The sequence below is a fragment of the Microcaecilia unicolor genome, unplaced genomic scaffold (assembly GCF_901765095.1).
Source record: "Microcaecilia unicolor unplaced genomic scaffold, aMicUni1.1, whole genome shotgun sequence".
Lineage (NCBI taxonomy): Eukaryota > Metazoa > Chordata > Amphibia > Gymnophiona > Siphonopidae > Microcaecilia > Microcaecilia unicolor.
The window spans coordinates 106,825-132,481 of NW_021963604.1; the positions used below are offsets into that span (position 1 = coordinate 106,825).

The window sequence follows — 25,657 nt, forward strand, 5'->3', positions numbered from 1 at the left end:
TGTTTTCCCCAAATCCTAAATGTGCTTGGTAGCAGGTAGAACTCCAGACATCAATCTTTTAGGACGTAGATCTTTAGTACCCTTCTGAAATGGGGAATAAACTCTTATTAACTTGCCAGGCCTCTGTCTAACCCAGGATACACTCAGACGATACCCTTTTGCCATTCGCACGCACTTGGGTTTGATATGCCTATCTGAGCTTTGTAAAAAAGGGGACTTGTCTGTTTATACAATATAAAAAATTTAAGTGCTGGTTTGTGCACGTGAAAATAGGGCTTGAAAAAATGAGGGCCAGGCTAAAACAGACACAAAGAAGGTTCCAGTTAACAAAAGTTTGAAACTTGTGAGCAGTAACACCAAAAATTCAAGGCATCACCTTAGCACAGTCTAGCACTGTGACTGGTTCTCAATTGTCCAAAATCTCATGATCAAAAGGGGCCGTTCTGTTTTTCCATGGCACTCACCTCTACTTACCAGGGACTTCTTTTGTTGTTTCAGCGAGAACGCCAACATTCAAAGGAATAGGAGGTGGGATACAGGGGATCCCTCGCAGAAAGCTAGAAGGGATGAACTGAGGCAGCGGAGGGCAGTAACTCTGTCGAAAATCTCCGCTCGCATCGTGCAACTGTATAAGCACAAAATAATAAAATAAGCCAAGACACCCAATGTCATGTAGAAAACAACTAGTAAGACAAAGCTGTTTATCATCAAATAAAAAGAAGTCAACTTTTAAAGACCCGAATACAGTAATTTATACATGAAAATAATCCATTGAAAAATGTATCTACTTCTAATAATAATAATAAACAGTGTACTGCAAGCCTCTTAAGATAGAGGTTTTCAAACTCTGCGCTGCAGCAAATCCCGACCTCCATCCCACCACCACCTGAACTGCTACTGCAGGCAGCAGCAAAACAACAAAAAAAAAGCAAGCGCAAATGTGCTAGCTGACAGTGTATATAAGTGAAACATTCAAGCATTACTATGACAGTCTGACAGGGTGGGAGGAGGGGGGTGGGTAGGATGTCCCCATGCATACCTCCTACCCACCCCCATCCTCCCACCCTGTCAGACTGTCATAGTAATGCTTGAATGTTTTCACTTATATACACTGTCAGCTAGCACATTTGCTTATTTCTGATCTGATGAAGAAGGGCAACCTTCGAAAGCTAATCAAGAAATGTATTAAGTTATGTCCAATAAAAAAGGTATCATCTTATTTTATTTGATTTCTATTGATAACCTAGCATGATCCAAAACTACCCTTTCCCCCCTCAAACCTGCCACTCTACAAGCGCTCTCCCAACTGCAGCTACCTCCCCTACATACACATAATACACAGTACAACCCGCCCCCCCCCCCCAAGACAGAAATATTTCTCATTGTTTGGAAGATCTTTTTGATCAAGGCCAAACACACCTGGATAAGCTGCCTATAGGTGTTATACCTTATGAACGCCACAGGAAAGCTCTCCTTGGGCTGATGCAAGTTTTAAAAGCAAGTGTTACCAATACATTTGAGAGATCATATTCCACATGCCCTGGTATGCACAAAACTAACCCATTTGGAGAAACTGCCCCCAAGAGATACACACACACAAATACACACGAACAACCTACGTATGCACACACAGAATGTTAATATTTACAAAATTCCTTTATTTCAAAGAAGAAACAACAAAGGAAAATGAAAAACTACTTCAACAACACACACTATGTGTATTGCAGAGTAACATCTGTTGCCATGAGCAGGGCCAGACTAAGTCATTGCCAAACTTGAACATACTTAATGTCTACATGTTTGGTGGGGGGAGGGGCTGTGAGATGTGCTCAGGAGGCTAAAATTAACAACTATCTGACTTTTTCAGAAGTCAGAAGAATTTTACATTAAATGGACCAAAAGGCAGAGTTATTATAAGTATTATGTCTGGACATTGTTGTTCTGGAGTTTAAAACCTCTATCTGCAGGTCTTACTCTTCTTCCCCCCCCCCTCCCTCAGTGAGCCAGCCCTGCCTGCCATCATTGTATCTCTCAAAAGATGCTCAGCTTCAATCCTTTTTCAACATACATTTATCATTGCTTACTGAGTTCAAAATCACAGTGTTTATCTATATAAATATTTTTATAAAAGGATCTCTCAGATCAGCGCACCTTCCCCTAATAAGGCTAAATGAGCCTAGCATATGTCTAAAAGGGGCGTAGCGCAATCGTCATCGATCCTTAAATATTCTTCATATCTTTTTTTCTTTTTTAACTTTTTTTTAGACCATTTCTCTCTATTGTTTTCAATTATTACATCCAATATTTTCATTAGGTTAAATAATATTTTCAAGTACTTAACTTATCCGATTTCTCATATTCGGTATTCAGTTATTTTTAATTTCAAAGACTGGAGACCAGATGTCACACCGACACAGATCCATGTTTCGCGTTATAAAACGCTGTTTCAAGGTAGTCTCCTGTATATCAAAAGATTTATAGTCAGTATATATATAATTAGCACTATGTTTCAACCTACAGTTAAGCTTTACTCACCACGCTCTTGTCAAACAGTCTCCATCCAGGATGGCCGACATACACTTACTACGGATTATATATCCGGTAACGTGAACTGACGTAAACTAACGTACAGCGTCACTCCCAGACTCCCGGGCTGCCAGCTGATAGAAATTCAAAAGTCAAAATAAACACAGAAGCTCCGCTTTCATTGTGTATCATTCATATAAGAGTCTGCCAATCAATTTCACGATTTAATCCTGAAGGTTCAATCGTATCCAAAGTAAATATCCAGTATTGCTCTTTATAATTTAATATACTTTCAAGATCTCCTCCCTCCCACCCTTCTATAATTTGATCGATAATCCGCCATTGTAGATCTGAAATAGAATGATGATGATCCACCCAATGTTGAACTAGGGGTGCTTCCACTTTTTTATTTAGAATCCTAGAATTATGCTCTGTCAATCTGATTCTTATCGGTCGCATACTTCGCCCCACATAGATCTTCCTACAGGGACATTCAATAGCATATACTACCATTTTTGTATTGCAATTTGAATCCAATTTCAAAAAAACTTGTTTACCCAAATGGGGATCAGTCCATAAAGATCCTATTATAGCTGTGGTACACCATTGACAGTGCTCGCATCTAGTCTGCGTAGCCGTAGATATCATATTCGTATTTCTATATAGTTTCTTCCATGATAACATTTCACCGATATTTTTAGATCGGGTAAAAGGTATCAACGGCTTTTCATCAAAAAGTCCATCCATCTGGATAACATGCCAATGTGTCATAATGATCTGTATAATATATTTGGACATAGACGAAAATGGTAGGATACATACTGGTCGGTTCTGTTCTTCATGATCCTTATAACCTAATAATAACTCTCTTTGGGAGAAACGCGCCCTCAGGATCATGAAGAACAGAACCGACCAGTATGTATCCTACCATTTTCGTCTATGTCCAAATATATTATACAGATCATTATGACACATTGGCATGTTATCCAGATGGATGGACTTTTTGATGAAAAGCCGTTGATACCTTTTACCCGATCTAAAAATATCGGTGAAATGTTATCATGGAAGAAACTATATAGAAATACGAATATGATATCTACGGCTACGCAGACTAGATGCGAGCACTGTCAATGGTGTACCACAGCTATAATAGGATCTTTATGGACTGATCCCCATTTGGGTAAACAAGTTTTTTTGAAATTGGATTCAAATTGCAATACAAAAATGGTAGTATATGCTATTGAATGTCCCTGTAGGAAGATCTATGTGGGGCGAAGTATGCGACCGATAAGAATCAGATTGACAGAGCATAAATCTAGGATTCTAAATAAAAAAGTGGAAGCACCCCTAGTTCAACATTGGGTGGATCATCATCATTCTATTTCAGATCTACAATGGCGGATTATCGATCAAATTATAGAAGGGTGGGAGGGAGGAGATCTTGAAAGTATATTAAATTATAAAGAGCAATACTGGATATTTACTTTGGATACGATTGAACCTTCAGGATTAAATCGTGAAATTGATTGGCAGACTCTTATATGAATGATATACAATGAAAGCGGAGCTTCTGTGTTTATTTTGACTTTTGAATTTCTATCAGCTGGCAGCCCGGGAGTCTGGGAGTGACGCTGTACGTTAGTTTACGTCAGTTCACGTTACCGGATATATAATCCGTAGTAAGTGTATGTCGGCCATCCTGGATGGAGACTGTTTGACAAGAGCGTGGTGAGTAAAGCTTAACTGTAGGTTGAAACATAGTGCTAATTATATATATATACTGACTATAAATCTTTTGATATACAGGAGACTACCTTGAAACAGCGTTTTATAACGCGAAACATGGATCTGTGTCGGTGTGACATCTGGTCTCCAGTCTTTGAAATTAAAAATAACTGAATACCGAATATGAGAAATCGGATAAGTTAAGTACTTGAAAATATTATTTAACCTAATGAAAATATTGGATGTAATAATTGAAAACAATAGAGATAAATGGTCTAAAAAAAAGTTAAAAAAGAAAAAAAGATATGAAGAATATTTAAGGATCGATGACGATTGCGCTACGCCCCTTTTAGACATATGCTAGGCTCATTTAGCCTTATTAGGGGAAGGTGCGCTGATCTGAGAGATCCTTTTATAAAAATATTTATATAGATAAACACTGTGATTTTGAACTCAGTAAGCAATGATAAATGTATGTTGAAAAAGGATTGAAGCTGAGCATCTTTTGATTGACTATTTTGTGAGCTCCCTTCAAGATAAATATCTTGGTGCCTATTGATCATTGTATCTCTAGCAGCATACTATAGGCAGGGTTGCCAGATGGGCAGTTTTCCCGCCCAATTGGGCGGTTTTCCGCAACCCGCCGCAGGAAACTTTTGCCCGCGGCGGGTTACGGTTTTTTGGGCTGGTTTTCTTTTTTCGGTGCGGGTTTTGGGCGGTTTTTCGGCCAGCGGGGGTGGGGCTAATGGCAACAGAGGCGGGGTTTGTTGACGTATTGGGCGGGCGATGACTGTGGGGGCGGAGCTGATGACGGCGGGGGTGGGGTGATGACGGAAGGGGCGGGGTGATGACGTCAGGGGTGGGGTATGTGCGGTTTTTGGGCGGGTTTTGAGCGGTTTTGTGTGGGAATTTTTTTTTTTATATGGCAACCCTGACTATAGGTAGGATCCAGCCCATGGGAATGCTGTGGGGGGCAGGGGACTGGAAGGCAGCTTTAGTCACAGGAGAGAAGGAGGAGGTGATCTGAAGGAAGTTTCTGTGCTGTATTATTAAGTGAGGTTTCTGCATCTGCTGGGAACCAGGAAAAAAATGAACCCCCTCTGAAAGAAATGCCACAAATAAATACATTTCTATGGGAGAAGCAATTTCAACAGCTGTTGTGATTAAGGAATTGCAATTTTCAAAACTGCCTTCCACCTCATCTCCTCTGCTATCAGATACAGAGAAAGTGCACACGCAAGTATATCAACACACACAAACATGCATTTATATGCAGAGGGGTTGGAAAGCAATCCATTAGCTTTTCCTCACTTGTTGCATTTAACATGTGGCTATGAGCAAAATTTTACCCTGAATACTAAACTAAATCACGCCTTACCCTTAACAAAAGAAAATGCAAAATGTGATACTCGCCAGCAAGCCTTTTCAGGAGTTGCGCCCCACTCCCACACACTCTGGAACTTACTCCCAGAGGGGCTACATCTAACTTGAGAGCAGCTTTTCTCCCAAGCCTTAATACATGTGGTGTCGGACCATATATTCACTCCGCTCCTGGGCTGGCTTGCTGCTCACTCTATAAAACTTAGACCGCTTCCTCATATCTTAACTATGATAAAATGAGAAAAACGGTGAAAAAAACAAAAAACTTAGAGGAGTGGCTGCAAGGGTCAAAAATTTACATCAGGCGTGGATGCTGTTCAAAAACACCATCCTGGAAGCCCAGGCCAAATATATTCCGCGTATTAAAAAAGGAGGATGAAAGAACAAACGACAGCCAGCATGGTTAAAAAGTGGAGGAAGCTATTAGAGTTAAAAGAAAATCCTTCAGAAAATGGAAGAAGGAACTGACTGAAAATAATAAGAAACAGCATAAGGAATGTCAAGTCAAATGCAAAGCGCTGATAAGGAAGGCTAAGAGGGACTTCGAAAAAAAAAAAAAAAAGATTGCGTTGGAGGCGAAAACACATAGTAAAAATTTTTTTTTAGGTATATTAAAAGCAGGAAGCCGGCAAAAGAGTCGGTTGGACCGCTAGATGACCAAGGAGTAAAAGGGGCGATCAGGGAAGACAAATCTGTAGTGGCGAGATTAAATGAATTCTTTGCTTCGGTCTTCACCAAGGAAGATTTGGGTGGGATACCGGTGCCAGAAATGGTATTCGAAGCTGACGAGCTGGAGAAACTTAATAAATTCTCTGTAAACCTGGAGGATGTAATGGGGCAGCAGTTCTACAAACTGAAGAGTAGCAAATCTCCTGGACCAGATGGTATTCATTCCAGAGTACTGATACAACTGAAAAATGAACTTGCTGAGTTATTGTTAGTAATATGTCATTTATCCCTAAAATCGAGCATGGTACCGGAAGACTGGAGGGTGGCCAATGTAATGCCGATTTTTTTAAAAGGTTCCAGAGGAGATCCTGTGAGTCTGACGTCGGTGCAGGGCAAAATGGTAAAACCTATTATAAAGAAAATTACAGAGCATATTCAAAAGCATGGATTAATGAGACAAAGTCAACATGGATTTAGTGAAGGAAAATCTTGCCTCACCAATCTACTACATTTCTTTGAAGAGGTGAACAAACATGTGGATAAAGGTGAACCGGTTGATATTGTGTATCTGGATTTTCAGAAGGCATTTGACAAAGTACCTCATGAAAGACTTCAGAGGAAATTGGAGAGTCATGGGATAGGAGGTAGTGTTCTATTGTGGATTAAAAACTGGTTAAAAGATAGAAAACAGAGAGTAGGGTTAAATGGGCAGTATTCTCAATGGAGAAGGGTAGTTAGTGGGGTTCCCCAGGGGTCTGTGCTGGGACCGCTGCTTTTTAACATATTTATAAATGACCTAGAGATGGGAGTAACTAGTGAGGTAATTAAATTTGCTGATGAAACAAAGTTATTCAAAGTGGTTAAATCACGGGAGGATTGTGAAAAATTACAAGAGGAACTTACGAGACTGGGCGTCTAAATGGCAGATGATTTTTAATGTGAGCAAGTGCAAAGTGATGCATGTGGGAAAGAGGAACCCAAATTATAGCTACGTCATGCAAGGTTCCACGATAGGAGTCACAGACCAAGAAAGGGATCTAGGTGTCGTTGTTGATAATACGTTGAAACCTTCCTTCTGCTCAGTGTGCTGCTGCGGCTAAGAAAGCAAATAGGAAAGGAATGGAAAACAAAAATGAGGATGTTGTAAAGCCTTTGTATCGCACCATGGTGCGACCGCACCTCGAATATTGTGTTCAATTCTGGCCGCCGTATCTGAAAAAAGAAATAGTGGAATTAGAAAAGGTACAGAGAAGGGCGACGAAAATGATAAAGGGGATGAGACGACTTCCCTATGAGGAAAGGCTAAAGCAGCTAGGGCTCTTCAGCTTGGAGAAAAGGCGGCTGAGGGGAGATATGATAGAGATCTATAAAATAATGAGTGGAGTGGAACGGGTAGATGTGAAGCATCTGTTTACGCTTTCCAAAAATACTAAGACTAGGGGGCATACGATGAAGCTACAATGTAGTAAATTTAAAACAAATCTGAGAAAAATTTTCTTCACTCAACGTGTAATTAAACTCTGGAATTCGTTGCCAGAGAATGTGGTAGAGGCAGTTAGCTTAGCCAGCTTCCTAAAGAAGAAGTCCATCAACCATTATTAAATGGACTTGGGGAAAATCCACAATTTCTGGGATAAACCGTATAGAAGTTTTGTAATTTGGGGGGATCTTGCCAGATATTTGTGACCTGGATTGGCCACTGTTGGAAACAGGATGCTGGGCTTGATGGACATTTGGTCTTTCCCAGTATGGGAATACTTATGTACTTATGTAACTGTACATAGAACTTGCCTTGAATTTGGCCACCCATCTATTTATCCCAATTGAGTTTATACTACCTACCTTGTTCCCATCTATATATCTGCACTTGGCCCCTGGCTACATAGTAAGATGTCTTTCTGTATTGTAAAAATATCCAAAGAAGCAGCAGAAGACACCCTCTATGGAAATCCAAACACAAAGTCAAAGCAGGCGTAGAGGAGGATGACGATGACCAAATCCACCAGGGAGATGTAGCTCAAAGTGGACATAAGTACATAAGTAATGCCACACTAGGAAAAGACCAAGGGTCCATCAAGCCCAGCATCCTGTCCATGACAGCGGCCAATCCAGGCCAAGGGCACCTGGCAAGCTTCCCAAAACGTACAAACATTCTATACGTTATCCCTGGAATTGTGGATTTTTCCCAAGTCCATTTAGTAGTGGTTTATGGACTTGTCCTTTAGGAAACCATCTAATCCCTTTTTAAACTCTGCCAAGCTAACCGCCTTCACCACGTTCTCTGGCAACAAGTTCCAGAGTTTAATTACGCGTTGGGTGACGAAATATTTTTCCCGATTTGCTTTAAATTTACTACACTGTAGTTTCATCGCAAGCCCCCTAGTCCTAGTATTTTTGGAAAGCGTGAACAGACGCTTCACATCCACCTGTTCCACTCCACTCATTATTTTATATAACTCTATCATGTCTCCCCTCAGCCGTCTCTTCTCCAAGCTGAAAAGCCCTAGCCTCCTTAGTCTTTCTTCATAGGGAAATCGTCCCATCCCCGCTATCATTTTAGTCACCCTTCGCTGCACCTTTTAAAGCACCAAAACAAGAGGACCTGACACAGGCTGTGTTTCGACGGATGCAGCTGCCTGCCTCAGGGGTCACTATGAACAACTTAGGACACTGAGACACTAAAAGCAATGTCTGGTGCAGAAGACAAAGCCAATAAAAGCAGCAGCCTGCACTCTGGCTGAAAGAGTCAGATGCCTTTGAACAGGCCTGCTGCTATTTCCTGTCATCCTTCTGAAACAGGAGGTCACTTTCCCCATCCCAGGAGCTCAGACATCTGAAGCTGAGAAGCGTTCAAGTCTGTGCTGTGAAATTGTTGTGCCCATACTGCTCCTTCTGTTTCAGAAGAACGACGGGAAACTGTACCTGATGTACACTATCTTCAGTGACTCTCTTCATAAAAGGCTGTTAATAAATCCCCAAAATAAATAAATAAAAACATTCTTTCCAGCCCAAAGGAAATTGGAAAGAATTATACAAAAGAGGCTGAGAATATCTATGTGACACAGAACATGGCTTGGGTGAACAGGTTTTTTTTTTTTTTTTTTAATCTGCAGAACACATTCTAAGACTGAGAATATTATGACCAGAGATATAATATAATCCTTAAATTTATTTATTTATTGCATTTGTATCCCACATTTTCCCACCTATTTGCAGGCTCAATGTGGCTTACAGAGTTTGGTTATGACAATCATTCCATGATATCAGATACAATTAGTAATGTTCAAAGATTAAGTAAGGGAAGAGAGAAGGAAGGTATTAGGTAGGGTAGAGGTGGACTTTAATATCTGGGTGGATTGGTGAGGTATTTTTGTGAGGTAATTTGTGAGGCTAAGGGTTCTCTTTGTAGGCTTTGTTGAAGAGATGTGTCTTCAAAGATTTGCGGAAGTTAGTTATTTCGTCAAGTCGCTTTCAGGGCTGTTGGCAATGCATTCCACAACTGCGTACTGTGTCTTTGAAAAATGCAAGCCCCTTTTAAATAATCTTGCCTTCTCCTTTGAGTTTTGAGGCTGACTGATGAGCCTTACACAATTTAAAGAACAGTTTGATACTGGTAGTTTTTACCAACAGCTTTTTGGTGTGTACCAGTATCTATTGACCTGGGTATGTGGCCAGTTTAAGGCACGCCTCAGCAAAATGTTTATTAAATCTAGAAGTCATATCTATGGGTCATTTAGAGGGAATACCTCAGAGGAAACACTATTTTTTCGTAAGGGATGTCTTCTGGCAAAGAAATGTATACTTCAAAATTGGACTTCGGAGGCTGTACCAGAATTTTGGCACTGGCGGAATATGGTGCACCAGCTTCTGATGTGGGAGGCAAGAGAAGCCAGAGGATCCCCAAAACGAAAGAATCAGTTTTTGAAGATCTGGGGAAAATATATAGATACCCTATCAGCTAAGGGTAAGAGTTTTGTGCTTAATGTGCTGTAGACACTATATTGAAGTTGAGGGTGGGTCAGTTCCTCTTTAAAATGATTGTGAGTTTTCCGGGGGGAGGGAGAGAATAGGAGGGTTAACAGAGGGGGGGGGATGTTAGGGGGTAGGGGAAACAGGGAAAGGGAGGGGGGATTGGAGAAACGGAATAAAAAGTGAAAACAGTAGGCCCAATTTGTTTGATGGTCGATTAGAAGGGAATTACATGACTGGTTGTACATATTGAATATTTGATGTTGACAAAAATGTACACTGTTTTCAATAAAAACCGTTGAAACATAAATCTAGAAGTCAGCCTCCCAGATCAGCAGTAGTTCTTTTAAAAACTGGTTCACTAAGGCTGCCCACAGACACAGAATAGGAAAACAGAAAAGCAAGTAAATCAGTTTCTTAAGATGACTCTGCAAATCAGAGGCAGAAGCCAGCAGTTTCCTTTCCCAAATCATGCTGTAAGCTGTGTGACAGCACCACCTCCCATAGGTGAAGCAAAAAGGCAATTGACTCTTTGTTCAACATACCCCCCACAGCCAGGGTCCCCAACAGTCGCTCATGTACCCCCTTCCCCCCAGCCTTTATCCAGTCCTTCTCATGTACCCCCCCACCCCAGTCCTTACTTCTTGTGTGTGTAGATAAGAGGTTTATACAGACTGGATATTTGAGCACATGCCTCTGTTCTTTTTGAACATTATTAAATAAATTTAGCTAATTTACTCACAGTTTGTATTAATGAATTCAGAAGGGCCGCCTCCCTGAGGAAGAGACTTTGTAGTTCTGAAGGCTGAAGCGGGTAGGTAGAGGTAGAATTTTGAAGAGAAGACAGGAAGAGTTGGCAGGCAGATGGAAGTAGTTTCAGGGGTAAGATGCTGGGTAGTTCAATAGTAGATAAAAAGATTGAGTTCAATTCAAGGTAGCAGAGGAGCACATGCTCCTGGGTGCGATTAATTTGAAGAGTCAGAAGAAAGCAAGAACACCTGTAAGGCCGGAGGCAAGGTGAAGGGACAAACACAGCCTGTGACCAGGTCACACAGGTCATACCCTGACTGACCCATCAAAACAAGAGCAGTGAAAGTGATCCAGAAGTAGCAGCAGGTAGACAAAGAGCTCAAGAGCAGCTGAGGGGAAAGATGAGGTCTTTTCTGAAGAGAAGACACTATGAGTAAAACTTACACACTAAGTAGGGGGGGGCTGCAGTATGTATGGGACTATATTACACACCATGCACTGCTCACATACCACGACAGGAAGTAACTGCAGCATTCAATAAGAAGCGAGAACAACATTAAACACATTTTAGAGTAGCACTATAAAGAATATTGTGAGGCTGCAGGGGACAGAACAACAATTAATATGTTCATTTCTAAAAGAAAATAATAAGTATGACTCACTGCTCCCTGGTTGCTGTGGAGGGGTCTTCCACTTCGGTGGAAGACAATGCCTGAAGACGTAGCTGGTCCCCTGTAGGTCTGCTGACTAACGGCAAAACTAACCGGGAATGGCTGATAATGATACATACTGGAGTATGCAGGGTACACCTTTGGAGGCTCTCTCTCCAGGTAGTCTGGATTAATTATGCATTCTTGAGGTAAAACAGAATGACCTAATAAAATAGACAAGCAATAAACCAAAACTCTTCAAAATGAGGTAATTTAAATTTTACAATCAATGAGCATGAAGTCTTGCTAAAGTATTCCTTAACAAACACTTGTTCTTTAGACTTGATAATACATCTGTAAACTTTAAAAACCAATACTTAAGGGCTCCTTTTTACAAAGCTACGGTAGTGATTCCTGCGTGGCAAATGCGATGAAGCCCATAGGAACTGAATGGGCTTCGTCACATTTGCTGCACCAGGAATCACTACCATGGCTCGGTAAAAGGAGCCCTAAATTTGTAACATAATCTAAACTGATACGAAACATATTCATCATATGAGTTTATCTTGTTGGGCAGACTGGATGGACCGTGCAGGTCTTTTTCTGCAGTCATTTACTATGTTTACTATGTAAATCCCAGCTGGAGGTTCTAGGTGGGTTACAGCATAAGAGTCCTGAATACTACATAAGGGGAATTTACATCAACTGTAATACATTAACAGAAATACATTATAAAAGTTACATCAAAATAAAATTTTCCATTAGATTAAAAAAAAAAAGTCTCACAACTTGTCAAATAAGAAAGTTTTCAGTTTCCTTCAAAACAGTAAATAATTAACTTATTTCCAATACACTGAGGTATCATTCCGGAGATAGCATGAAAAGAAAACAGTCGAGTTGGCGCTTATATTGTAGTACCTTAATAAAAACCTGTGTACCCCAGATAAAATTAAAGATGATTGAGACAGAAATTGGATTAATAAATCCTGTGAGTTTGTATGTAAAATATGAAAAACAGTGCAAGCAACCTTAAAGATAACACAAGCTGCGCTTGTAAAGAAAGACAATGAAGCCTAGGAAGATACCAGGAAATGCTATTGCATTTTTAAATCTAAAAAAAAAAAATCATTTGAGTTGCTGACAATGCTTACAACACCCCCTACATTTACCACAGGGGTTTTGCACTACAGATGTCTAAAATCTGACTGCTAACATGCATTAGTTGCAAAACCTTAGCACGGCTTAGTAAATTAGAGCAGTAGGTTTAACCCTAAACAAAGGCAGAGGAGGTAACCTACACATTCTGTACAGAATGACAGGTACTACTAGGCAGACTAGATGGACCATGCTGGTCTTTATAGCCATCATCTATTACTAAATGAGATGAAAGAAAGTAAAACAGAAGACAATACACATTAACTTAGCAACATTTAGGCCAATGCCATAAATTTGTATGAACTAAAAACAGGCACATTTTCTGAAAATTATATTATTATGCTATTTAAAAATATGCAATTTAATGTCTTGAATCAGCTTTAAATTTCAAACCAACTATAGACAGCAACTCATTCAGGAAGTCCCCACATCTATCACACTTAAGTGTCAAAAGCACTGCAACAAAAAGTCTAAAATCCAGATCTATACTGCCCAGCCAATATTTAAAAGCATGAGTCAAGAAGAGATGAGAGGGCAGCATCATCAGGGAAGCAAGAGCAGTGGCGTCTGCTGGTACCTCTTTTCCCCCTCCCCAACAACTGTTAATCTTGATCTCTTAGTTTAAAACCAGCAACCATGGCATCATCCCAGGCCACATACTCTTTCTGTAGAGCCTCAGGCTGGAGTGTTGTGCTTTTTGTGGCACACACTCTGGCTGGCTGGATATGAAAACCACTTCCAAAACACCCCTGAAAAACACACACATACTAGGCAATTCTATTAACTGGCGCCTCAGTCTAGACGCCCCATGCTGTGTGCTTAGCACCAATTCTATTGCTGCATCTTGGCACCAAGATTCTGTTATAGAATACTAGTGTTGTCAACATTGTACTGTCCATGATTAGGTGCACCCTCTTACACCATGTCACTAGTGTAACCTGGTGCATAATTTATAGTATTCTATAAACTAAATTAATACAAGTATTCAGTAGTACACAGAAAAATAAACCGACAACACTACACATTTAATTTATGCCTACTAAATGTGACCCTCCCTGGGAAACGGCGACTAAAGTCTCAGATCCAAAACGTTGAGAATAGGTCCATAAGCAGTCTGAAAAAAGTTACAAGTTTTAACTTCTGTAACTTTTTAATTTTTCATATAAAAAGGATGGGGTTTGGACTGTTATATTATCAATAGAAATCAAACAAAATAAAACATGGAAAAGAAAATAAGATGATACCTTTTTTATTGGACATAACTTAATACATTTCTTGATTAGCTTTATTAAGTTATGTCCAATAAAAAAGGTATCATCTTATTTTCTTTTCCATGTTTTATTTTGTTTGATTTCTATTGATAACCTTAAGAGTGGACTAACACGGCTACCACACTCCTCTACTTAAGACTGTTATATTACAAATTGCTTGTTCTAACAAAATTTATTAAAACTTCATTTTTTTTTTTCTGGTGAAAGAATGGCAATGGCACAAGTACGACTTATTATTTATTCAGACACTCGTGTGGCTTACTTATCTCCTCAAAGAACCCCTACTACAGATAAGTAATTTCACTTTTTGACTCCTGCAGCAATATGCATTTTTTTTTCATAGGGAACCAAGCTTTTAGTGAATCTTAATTTTGGAGGATTTAATTAAAAAAGGTGGGAGAATTCATCTTCAGCAGTCAAGTTGGTTTATTACCGGTCTGTACTTTCAAAACGTTATTCATACACCAAAAAAAAAAAAAAAATGCAAATGTTTAACTTCCAGCCTCCATCCTAATCCCAAAGCTCACAGGAATGAATGAATGCACCTCATGATTCTCTTCTCTCAGTTAAGAAAATAAGCGGAACTACATTATTTCGCTTTGAAGGATCAAGTGAGGCAGACTGAAGTAACAAAGTTTTTACAGCAAAATTCAAGAAACAAAGCACAGTTAAGATAGCAGAAAAGAGGGGGGGGGGGGCAGAACAACAGCGCTGAGGAGAACACTTACTACTACTACTATTTGACATTTCTAAAGCGCTACTAGGGTTACGCAGCGCTGTACAATATAACACTTCGTTTCTTGGTTCCGTCAAACACATTTCACTTGTGTCCCGTCCCCCCACCCAAAACGAAAATAAGTCATGATGAGGCGTTCGGGAAATGGCCGATGACCTTAGTATATTAAAATCTACTGAAGGTCGTCGATGGATCCCGTGGACCCAAGTTTTACCTGGACCCATCATCAATTTCCCCCTTTTTTTTTTATTACGTCCAATGGAATTGTAACAAAAAAAAAAAGCCTTTTCTTTCTGTAACAAAAATAAGCGCTTACAACTATAAAAGCCTTATAACGGCTACAAGAGCAACAGCTGTAAACCTTCTCTAACATATATTTGGACTGTCTTGTGTATGGTGTACAGCGCTGCGTACGCCTTGTGGCGCTATAGAAATGATAAGTAGATAGATAAAAAAAGTCACTTAAAGGAGGGAGAGAGCAATTTCGCAGCAGCGAGAACTCACCTAACTCGGGGAAAGGATGGGAGGCCGCCTGCAAGACCTTCCTATAGCTTATCAAACCGCCTTGGCCGCACCGCGCCGCGCAACACTCCCGCACCACCCCGGCGCTGCCCTCCTGCTGCGCGCAAGGCATGGAGGGCGCGAGGCCTGGGGCGGAGCCGCAGAGCAGGGAGGAGGAGGCCCGCGCGCTCTCAGCCACCACCACCGCCGCCGCGTTGAGGGGCACCGGCCTGGCCACGGTGACTGGAGGAGGAGGCGCGCAGCAGGGCTCCTCGCTTTCCCCCGGCGGGCTGACCCCCACGCCACCGGCCTGGCACCGAGACGGCGGCCGCTGCTCCTGCTCCTCCTGCAGCTGCTTTTTCAGCGCCTTCTGGGCGGCCATGATCTTCTGGCGTTCGCTAATCAGGTTGCACTTGTCGCAGCGGCACTGCTTCCACCTGCACTTGCCCGCGTGGCCCTTGACGGGCACCACGAAGCCGTGGTTCCTGCAGCGCGAGCACTTCGGGGTGCGCAGCATTTTTTCCCCGTTTTTGGCCGCCTCTATGGTTGGCGCTCTTTCCATGATCAAGGAGTTGATTAGCCCCAGTTTGCGCGAGCGATTTGGTTTTTTTTCGTTTTGAAGTGCAGGTGGTGGTACTGGTAAAGCCCTACCCTATAGAAGAAGTTACATTTGTATCGTCTTTCAGGTGTCAGGTGTGGAAGGAAGGAGGTGGCAGTTGGAAAACCCGGGGTTTTGTTTTAGTGTGTAAAAACAAAACAACAAAAAAGTTTTAAATGTTTGCTGTAGGAAAGGTGTTACAGAACTTCAGTCTTGTTGCTTAAAAAAAAACCCACACTTTCTTTTTAATTACCACCAAAAAAAAAAAAAAAATGAGCCTAACCTTGGCTATTTCAGACTAGAACGCCACTTCCTTTTCTTTTTGGGTATCTTGTAAAATTCCACACAGCCCTTGTTTTATTATTTGCCACTTTAGGGTAGTCGGGCTTTTATTTGTTGCCTTCCATAACTCTTGGTATTTTCTTTTTAGCCTTAGTTAACGAAGTCATTCTTTATGAAAAAATAATAAACTCCCCCTCCCCCCCCCGACTGTTATAAAATATGGACGTGAAGCAGCAGGTAGTGAGGTCTTTGGGGGGGGGGGGGAGGTAAGTTTTTGTTGGCGCGAGGATAGGCCGGGGGGGAGGGGTGGAATATACCATTAAATGCATAGCAGTAAAGAATTACTTCTCAACTTATTACCAACTGTAATTATAACTTAAATGCGTGATATCTCACCCTATATTCCTACCACATTCATTCTAATCAAACACACCTCTAAAAGAGGTGGAATATAGGGTGAGATAACACGCATTTAAGTTATATATAATTACTACTATTAAACATTTCTATAGCGCTACTAGACTTACGCAGCGCTGTACAAATGAACATGGAAAAGACAGTCCCTGCTCAACAGAGCTTACAATCTAAACTGAGCAGACAGCTAGGGCTGGGGAAATGGCAGTGGTAGGGGTGATAAGTGAGGGTGTTGAGTAAGAGAGTCATGGTTAGGAGTCGAAAGCCGTAGCAATTACAGTTAAGATAAAGAAAAGCTATTGACATATGCGCAGTGGTTAGGTAGTGAGTATATTATAATACATAAAGAGTGACCCTATTGAGCTTATAGAGAGTTAAAGGTAGAACTTATTACCAACGAGGTAAAATAAATAAATTCTTAGCTACCTTTAGGTAGGTGAAAATACTTTTGCACAACCGTATTTATTGTGTTTCTTAAATGAGGAATAGTGGATTGGAAAGAATACAGCTGTGCCCGGCGCCTGACAGGCTTCTTAGGAGAGGAGTAATGCAGAAATTTAATCCCAGGGGCTTCACTGTTGATACCACCGATAAGAATTTTTATTTTCATGTTATTTGTACTGTTTTGTTGCACAAAGTTTCAGCGGCGCTTCTCGTTGGCTAATATGGCCGCCTCGCTGCGTGCCACACACTTGCTAAAACAAAGTAACAACCTCCGGCTTTGCAGCGGGATTCGTCAGGGAAGCGGCGGTAAAATGGTGTTATTCTAACAACTGCCTCCAGGAGACCTGGGAAATGGACGGGGGAGGCTCGTTTCTCTTCAAATCACTGCAAAATATGTGCGTTCAGTTGTTCCTTTTATTAGACAGCAGGGGTTATCCATATTTCTGTCTTACAATGTAGCCCGAGCGCAGTTGCGCATCACTGAAGAAGAAATTAAGAACACAGTGTGCCCACATGTTTTTTTTTAACTGTTATTGATTCGTATACATTACCCAGAGGCTTGGTTTCTGGTTATTTCAAAGCACTGGAAACCTGCTCTTTTTTTTTTTTTTTTTACACTTATTCTGAACTGGTGTATTTCCCTTCGACAAAGGGTATTGGGAACTTTTCAAAAGATGGTTCCTTTCTTTTTGCTGGAGATTTGTTACTCAAGAATTATTAAACTTCAGAAAGTGTTTGAAAATTAGGGATGTTTTGTTTAGGCATCTTTTTGCTGTGACAATTCCCTTTTCCTTCTGTAAACTTTCAGCTCAAATTAAGATCCAAGACTGGGGATCTGGTGCTATCAGCCTTCATAAGTTCACTTCTTTTCCAATGACTTGGAGAATGTTCCCTATTTTTATTCTCTCCTAACTGAGCAGTCAGTGCACCAATGGTCCTCAGCCAGGGGCTATATACCAGGAGATAAAAGGAACAGGGATAATGTATGAGTTTTCCAGCCCACATAGTTCCTTCCTGCAGATGCTTGTGGTAATAGTTATCCATTTTGTGCTTAGCAGCACTGGAGGAGCAGTAAAGGCCATAAGCACCAATGAAATTAATTGAAATGGCTGCCTGTACTATGCCGACTATTGCATTCACCCCTCTCCTGTCCTTACACATGGACAGAGCAGATCAATTTTGATGAGTTCATCTGTATCACCACTCCCTCCCTTTTTTTATAAAAATTGGAAAAGATACTGACTGAGCATTGTGCTGTCCAAGTTTGTACTTCCTGCCCCACTGAGACATGTGCCATGCAACATTTTTTAAGGATGTAGGTATACCTTAGCCTTTAAAAGTATGGGAAAACCTGTTCTAAGAAGCCTTAATTCAGTCCTCCCACAGATGAATTATTCACCAACTTTAAAAAATATATATCTAGAATGTGCCTCACCCCAGCACCTTGTCATACAACTGCCATGTCCAGCCCTTTAGAAGTTGGGAGGATTCACACGGTCATACTCAACAATCTGATAAACCTCTGTTCAGATTTGACACTTAAATCCCAACAAGAAATGTACTGGTATCTTAATCAGGCTTTTCTGGTCAATACATTTAAAATAAAATGGGGAGGAGGTAGCTTTACAGTAGTAGTAGTAGTAAGATGAGGTAAGATGTTTTACAGAGCTCTTGCCTGTTACAGCACAGATATTTAAGAACTATTTACCAGTTTGTTTCCTATTAAGTACATTTGAGAAATTTAAGTACTAAATTTGCTGTCATAAAGGTGCTCACAGAGTGAAAAGATTGATTGTGAGATCACATTACCTAGGAAAACTGACAGCAACAATCAGTGGATGGCCTTCTATTAAATATATTGCTGAGAAAGCCCTTGCTTTAAACCTTTCTTTACTATCCTCATTGTTGCAACTTGCTGACCCTATGAATCTTGGTCTGCAGTCTATTTACCAAAATAAAAACCAGCAATGCAAAACTGAGAAGTCAGCTAGCAAAAATACAAACTGAGGAGTCCTTTTACTAAGCTGCAGTAAAAGGGGGCCCTGCACTAACTTCGGTGCGTGTTTTTGAAGCGCAATGAGGCCCCCTTTTACTGCAGTGGGTAAAAAGGCTTCCTTTTTTTCTGGAAAAATGGTCGTAAAATATTTTTGTAGCACTGGAAATGGTGCACGCTGGGGCGGTAGTTCCCGTTTGGCACACAGCAAGCCTGTTGTCACTCGCCAACCCTTTAGTAAAAGGGCCCCTGCAATTGGTATGGTCCAACAATATTTATAAGCAAGTCTGCCAGATTTGAGGAGGCCGAAAATATCTCTACCCTGAAAATTAAATAAGCTGAAGCAGAAATCTAACAGCCTCTGCCTTGAATGGTCTGCCAGGCTTTATTATATAGTAGAACAATTCAAGAGCTGTGAAACTCCCTGAAGGCTTCAGATCAGACAGTAGGAACGCTAGAGTCTGACCACAAATTTTGGGATTTTTTCCTGTTTCAGCCGAAACTGAAACTTCCACAGAAACTGTCCGAGAGCTTTTGGCCAAAACAAAAATCTCAAATTGGGCTGTGAATGTGAGCCAGTGAGGGGCTGCTAGGGATTGTCAGAGTTTGCAATCTGCATACCTCTGTTAAACCCACAGTATCCATGCTAGAAAATAATAATGAAAGACCATATTTTAATTGTGTGGAATGTTCATAATTTTTGAGAAATAAATTAATTGTACCACAAGAGATCAGCAAAACTGGACTTTTATTAGAGCCACATAATATTTCTTGTTGGCAACAAGGGTTAGACTGGAAGAGAAATCTCTTCTTCCAAGTCCCCCTGAAGTTTGACAATCCAAATGCTCACATTTATACCATTAATCACATATCAGGCAACTGATTCATCTATTCAGAATTCCATTGCATCAGCAAAACATATTTTTTTTTTAGAATGCTAAACTTTAAGCAAATATGCTAAAAGTCTAAAGTATAGGAGCATAGTACAATAGAAAAAAAAAGCCTGTTAATATAATTTCTCAATGCCATTTAATAATAAACTAACATTTATAACCTGTTCTCTTTAAACACAGAGTATGATTTATTTTTCCCAAAAAGACAACATCTATTACAAATACTTCTAAGGTCAGTGGAAGACAATTTCTAAAATTTTTAAGACAAATGTTAACTAACTTTTCCAGTTGTACACTTCCAAGCAAAATAGCCTCCACACACACAGACTGCAGCTAATAAAAACTGAAATTAAAAGCCATGATACCTTTATAGTGGCTGACTTTGTGCTATACTCTGAGTGACAAATAAGCTTCCTAGGAATTAGTGTAGGGAGTTATATCTCAAATTTACAGACTTAAATTCCAGCTAAAATTTTGTATCAAAAGCATTAATTTGGAGCACTCTATTTACCATATAAACTGTTGTGCAAGATCATAATTCAATTTAGGTCTTATATACCACCAATATCCCCTATTTAGGGTTCATTATGGTTTACAACATTAATGTAACATCAGTTACAGATTTATATGTAGTACATTGGATGAATACATTCTTATTGGTTAGCTATAGTGTTATAAAGTGATATAAGGTATGGTTATAGTCAGTGTTAATTTAAATGTTCCAGAGTTCGTTAGGGGATCGGTGATCAGTGAGTATTATATTGCAGACTTTGGGAAGAAGAAGGTTTTTAGCTTTTTCAGGAAGCAGAGGTAATTCTCTGCTTCGATAATAGCATTACTTGCAATCACAGCACACACAAAAAAAAAAAATACAAAGAGTAGCCCCCCTCCCTCCAGGACTACTTTACAATCCCTGGAGTCCTAATGACATAGTCAAGGCAGGAGTAATGCGCCAGTCACAGAAGCCACTTTGACAGCAGTTGGAATGGGTAGGACTAACTGGGGACCACCCCTGTTCCATCTACACCCATATACCACCAGGGATTGTAAAATAGGCCCAGGAGGAATTATGGGTGGCCTGGGCCTATGGGGGAGGGGGGTCTGGAAGCAGGGGTAACTCCTATTTGAGGGAAAGAGATAAATGGGATAATGCACAAATTTTCAGCTGCCACGAAACACATGGTCATTTTCAGCTGAAACTGGGGAAAAAAATGGTTTGGGGCTGGTTTCAGTGCCATAACCAAAATTTGATCAGCCTCTAATGGAGTCATTTATATTAAAATTACCAAGAGAATTCTTCACTGCTGAAGCAGTCCCCTCAGACCTAGTAATTGAGAGAGCTTATCTTGTCAATGGTAATCCTGGCAAATTAACAAACTAACAGAATTTGTATCATACTAATTAAGTATTGATTTATAAGCACAGAGAAGATTATTCACTTGAAAGGAAATCTAAAGACTTTTAAAGATAAGGACAAAGGGTATCTTTCTTTCCTCTTAAGAAAACTGCTCTGTCTTACCCAGTTTTGCAACATGTGGAAGGATCGGTGAGTTTTCTTTTCCAAAGGAAAGGATGCACAGAAATATCTCCAGTTACTTTCCCAGAAGATCTTTCATTTACAGGGCATTAGAGCCTAGTAGGGTAGAACTCAAAGTTGATCACCGAGACTTTTTGTTGTGAGAGGAAACTATTGGGTTTTTTTATTCAGTATGAAGAAGTCAACATGAAAACAAATATATTGCTCACCACCACCTGAATACTGGACATGAGGGAGAGGCAGATATAGGCATATAGCCTGAAGATTTGAACACTATCCTATTTGTTTTGCAAGCTGCAGATTTAGTAAAGCCCCTATCTCTGGTGCATTTCTTATACAGACTAGAGATTCAATAATGCACAGTCCCTCTCTCCAATAATACCATCCCCTGGCTTTTTACACCCCTGGAGTCTGAAGCAGACTAGTTTAGAATAACCAACAACCTACACTAGGTTTGCCTCTAAGAAAGGGTTCAGAGAAAGCTCTCAGCTATAGCAATTAGTAGTACCCTCATTATTAGGGGTAGGGGGCAGTGGTGTGCTGGTAAATGTTTAACAACAGGCTCTCTCCCCGGTCCCCCTCTGCGCCCCCCCCCCCCCGTCCCCCTCTACACCCCCCGTCCCCCTCTGTGCCCCCCCCACAAATTGCAGAGCTGACTATAGCCAGGGAGAGAGAGCCTAGGGGGGGGGCGGCAATGCATTATCCAGGAAAAAAAATTTAAATAATCCCAGGTTCCAATCTAATTCATATCTAATGTGGGATAAAATGCCATAAATAAGTAAATAAATATAAACTTTTAATGTTAAGCATCTGATTCTCAAAGTGAACATACTCCAAACACTATAATGAAAATAAAATGATTTTTTTTTCTACCTTTGTTGTCTGGTGACTGTTTTTCTGATCATGCTGGCCCAGTATCCAATTCTGCTGCTATCTGTCCTCTTAACTCCGTTTCCAGGGCTTCCTTACCATTTATTTCTTTCCATTTCTCCTTTCTTCTTCATTTCGGGTCCTCAGCTTCTGCCTATTTTCTTCATCCATGTGCAATTTTTCTCCTCTCTTCCTTTTCCCTCATCTCATCTCCTTCCTCACTCTTCTCTCCTCTCCATCCATGTCCAGCATTTCTCTCTCCCCTCCTCTCCCCTGCCCTCCATCCACCCATGTCCAGTGACCCTCCTGTCCCCTGCCCTGCATGCACCTATACCCAGCGATGCTCCTGTCCCCTGCCCTGCATGCACCCATGTCCAGCAGTGACCCTTCTCTCCCCTGTCCTCCATCCACCCATGCCCAGCAGTGACCCTCCTCTCCCCTGCCCTCTATCCACCCATGCCCAGCAGTGACCCTCCTCTCCCCTGCCCTCCATCCACCCATGCCCAGCAGTGACCCTCCTCTCCCCTGCCCTCCATCCACCAATGCCCAGGGACTCCCTTCTCTCCCCTGCCACCCCTCCCGCGTTGTTCATTGGCGACTTCTCCTCCCTCCCTCCGGATCCATCTCTCACCGACCTGACTCTTCTAATTCTTCGGCGGGGCACACAGTCTTGCCTGCCCGCTACCAGCACTGACTCTCCCCTTCCGGTTCGCGCTTCAAAATGGCCACCAAGACTTCAGTAGAAGTCTTGGCGGCCATTTTTAAAGCGCAAACTGGCAGGGGAGAGTCAGCGCTGGTAGCGGGCAGGCAAGACTGCCTGCCCCGCCGAAGAATTAGAAGTCAGGTGAGGGATCGGGCGGGCGGGAGGGAGGAGAGCCGGTTCGCAGTGGGAAACAACCGGCTCGCAAGTCGGTACAAAATGTAACAACCGGCTCTTGCGAGCCGGTGCGAGCCGGCTCCAGCACACCACTGGTAGGGGGTGCACTTTACTCTCAAGGTGACTCTTTCACACCCCCTAGTTATTCAGTCCCAAATCCTTCCCTGAAGTTTCTCCGTGGAAAAAAAAGCACAGTTCTGGTACCATGGATGTATCACCTGGCGCCTTTCAGTGGAATAAAATACAGGGTTAGCAGACAATCTCCTATGCAAGTTAGGCAACTGATATGCAGAACAGGTCCACTTATCCTTCACTAACCACTTGGTTGGGGGAATTCTTCTGCAAACAGACAGCCCAAGCAGTAAGTCTTCTAATTGAGCCCTCTTTTACTTGAGAACTGGGGTCTCAGTTAAAACAGCCTCCACTGAAACAGGCTAGTAAATCAGAAGACAAAAGGCCAAATTTGGTTCCAAACAAGGCAACTTTATTGCTAGCAAGTGAACAGTACCGAGTAGTCTCAGGACACTGTGTGTCGCAAATCACCTGACACTTACATTTATACTTCCCTACTGGGCCTGCGCACTAGGCCCCTTACACGTCACATTTGGCATGCGCAGTAAACAGTTGTAGTTCATACAGTGCATAATTGTAGTTCTCAGTACGTACACACGTCATAATACTGAAAAGATACTGGCAAGAGAAACGAAACTTAGCAGCTTATTCTACATACACACAATGCTCCTTTCTAGCACAGGAGATAAGACTCGTCGGCTCAGAGATGCAGGGCGGGGGTGTTAGCACCCTCCAAGGCCACCTATTCATGGGGCATCTACGTGCAAGCTGATCTCGTATACGCCTTGCTACTACAGTTACAGTTACAAGCTATATGTCTAATAGCCCTGCATTCTGTCTTACATTAGTAAACAATAAAACTGAGTAAGGCACAATGGTCCAGTGCAGTGATAAAGTATGGCTAAAAGCCAAAAGCAGAGGTAGAATACATAAGTATAAGTCCATCAATAGGCACAAAACATGAGGTTGTTCTGGTAGGCAGTAGTATTCGGGTAGTATCCGGTGTTCCACTCCTACAATTCCCCCCTTTTGATACTAGACAGTCATTCTGATGGAGAGTATCATTTCCAGAACCCTAAAACAGAAAGGAGAGACAAGAAGTATTAGCAAGGAGGTCACAAGGAGCCCTAAGCCTTTGTGCAGCCGCTGGTTACTTCGCCGGGGTTGAGACGGAGGGCCCCTAGTGGAATCCCCCCCCCCTTTGTAGCCGGTCTTATGCTGGCACAAGGGTATTGGCTCATAAACTGATTCGGGAGGACAGAAGTCCGCGTCAGCCACAAGGTTCTTCTTCGTCAGCCTGGGGAATGGGGGAATACACCTGGAGAGCCATAAGTTGGGCAGCCGCCCGGCGGTCAGCGATACTTTCCATGGTGGAGCGGAGACACCTGAAAACTAAGGGAAGAGACAAAGGAATTAGTAAGCAGGACAGCAGAAATAGGCCGCCCATGACCAGGAGGCCTTGCAGGCTCCCGGAAGTTGGCAACCAGCTGGTAAGGGAGGAAGTCCAATCCCAAGCGCTGTTCCAGGTTTGGACGGGGACGTGGGCTAATTTGACCATACGGTCAGTTATCTCGCTGATGACTTGGCTTTGGTCATCAATCTGTAAGCAGCAATTACTGAGGTTAAACTTGCCACACACCCCGCCTTCCTGGGCTAAGAGGTAGTCGAGAGCCAAGCGATTTTGGTAAACTGCGGTAATGAGCTTAGTGTTCTGTCGGGCTAAAATGTTGAGGGCAAGTGCCGAATCGTTGGTAAGGATCTCGAGCACTGCCTGCAAGCGGATAATGCGATTCAGCATGTAGATAGGAGTACGGTACCCGTATGTGCCATCTTCAGCCCAGGTGGCCGGTCCATAGTAATGAATGATACGTTCTGGCGGCCACTCGTTGTCTTTCCAGTCTCCAATTTGGACTTTAGGTTTGGTGCTTAGAAGAGACCGTTTGCGTCTGGCAATGCTATCAGGCCCCTTTTCCACGTACAGGGGGATGCCTAACGTCTCGCCGACTCGCAGGGGCAGAAGGAAGAAACTAGGTCGGACGGTGCCTAAGAGACAGGTACCGTACCAGCGGGCCGGGAGCTGTTCATAGGCCCTGCGCCCGAAAATATAGTAGTAGCCCTCCGGGGCTACCCATTTAAGGGAGGCATTCCCTCCGTGTGTCCACGTTGCGTTCAAGGTGGGTTCAGTCCATATGGGCTCCGGGGCAGGCAGGCGGTCCGTCTGCCACCAGGTATGTCGACTCCCGTTAAACTGAAGGACCCCCGTGCAAGCGGAATCTCCCACGGGTACAGAGTAACGCTTCGATGGCGCTCGACTAGCGCAGAGGGTACCTATGATATTGGTTCTC

At 42.0% G+C, this 25,657-nt stretch overlaps 1 protein-coding gene across 1 annotated transcript in view; it reads right to left on the reverse strand.

Annotated features, from left to right (window-relative positions):
* LOC115459500 (doublesex- and mab-3-related transcription factor B1-like) overlaps window positions 1–15,894 on the reverse strand; it is a 31,985-nt gene extending 16,091 nt beyond the window's left edge. Inside the window, exons 1-3 of the mRNA XM_030189305.1 lie at window positions 15,336–15,894; window positions 11,682–11,893; window positions 475–625 (exon numbers count right to left, since the gene is read on the reverse strand). Coding sequence (XP_030045165.1) covers window positions 475–625; window positions 11,682–11,893; window positions 15,336–15,894 — 922 coding nt within the window. The remainder of the gene's footprint in view (window positions 1–474; window positions 626–11,681; window positions 11,894–15,335) is intronic.
* Window positions 15,895–25,657: the final 9,763 nt, after the last annotated feature.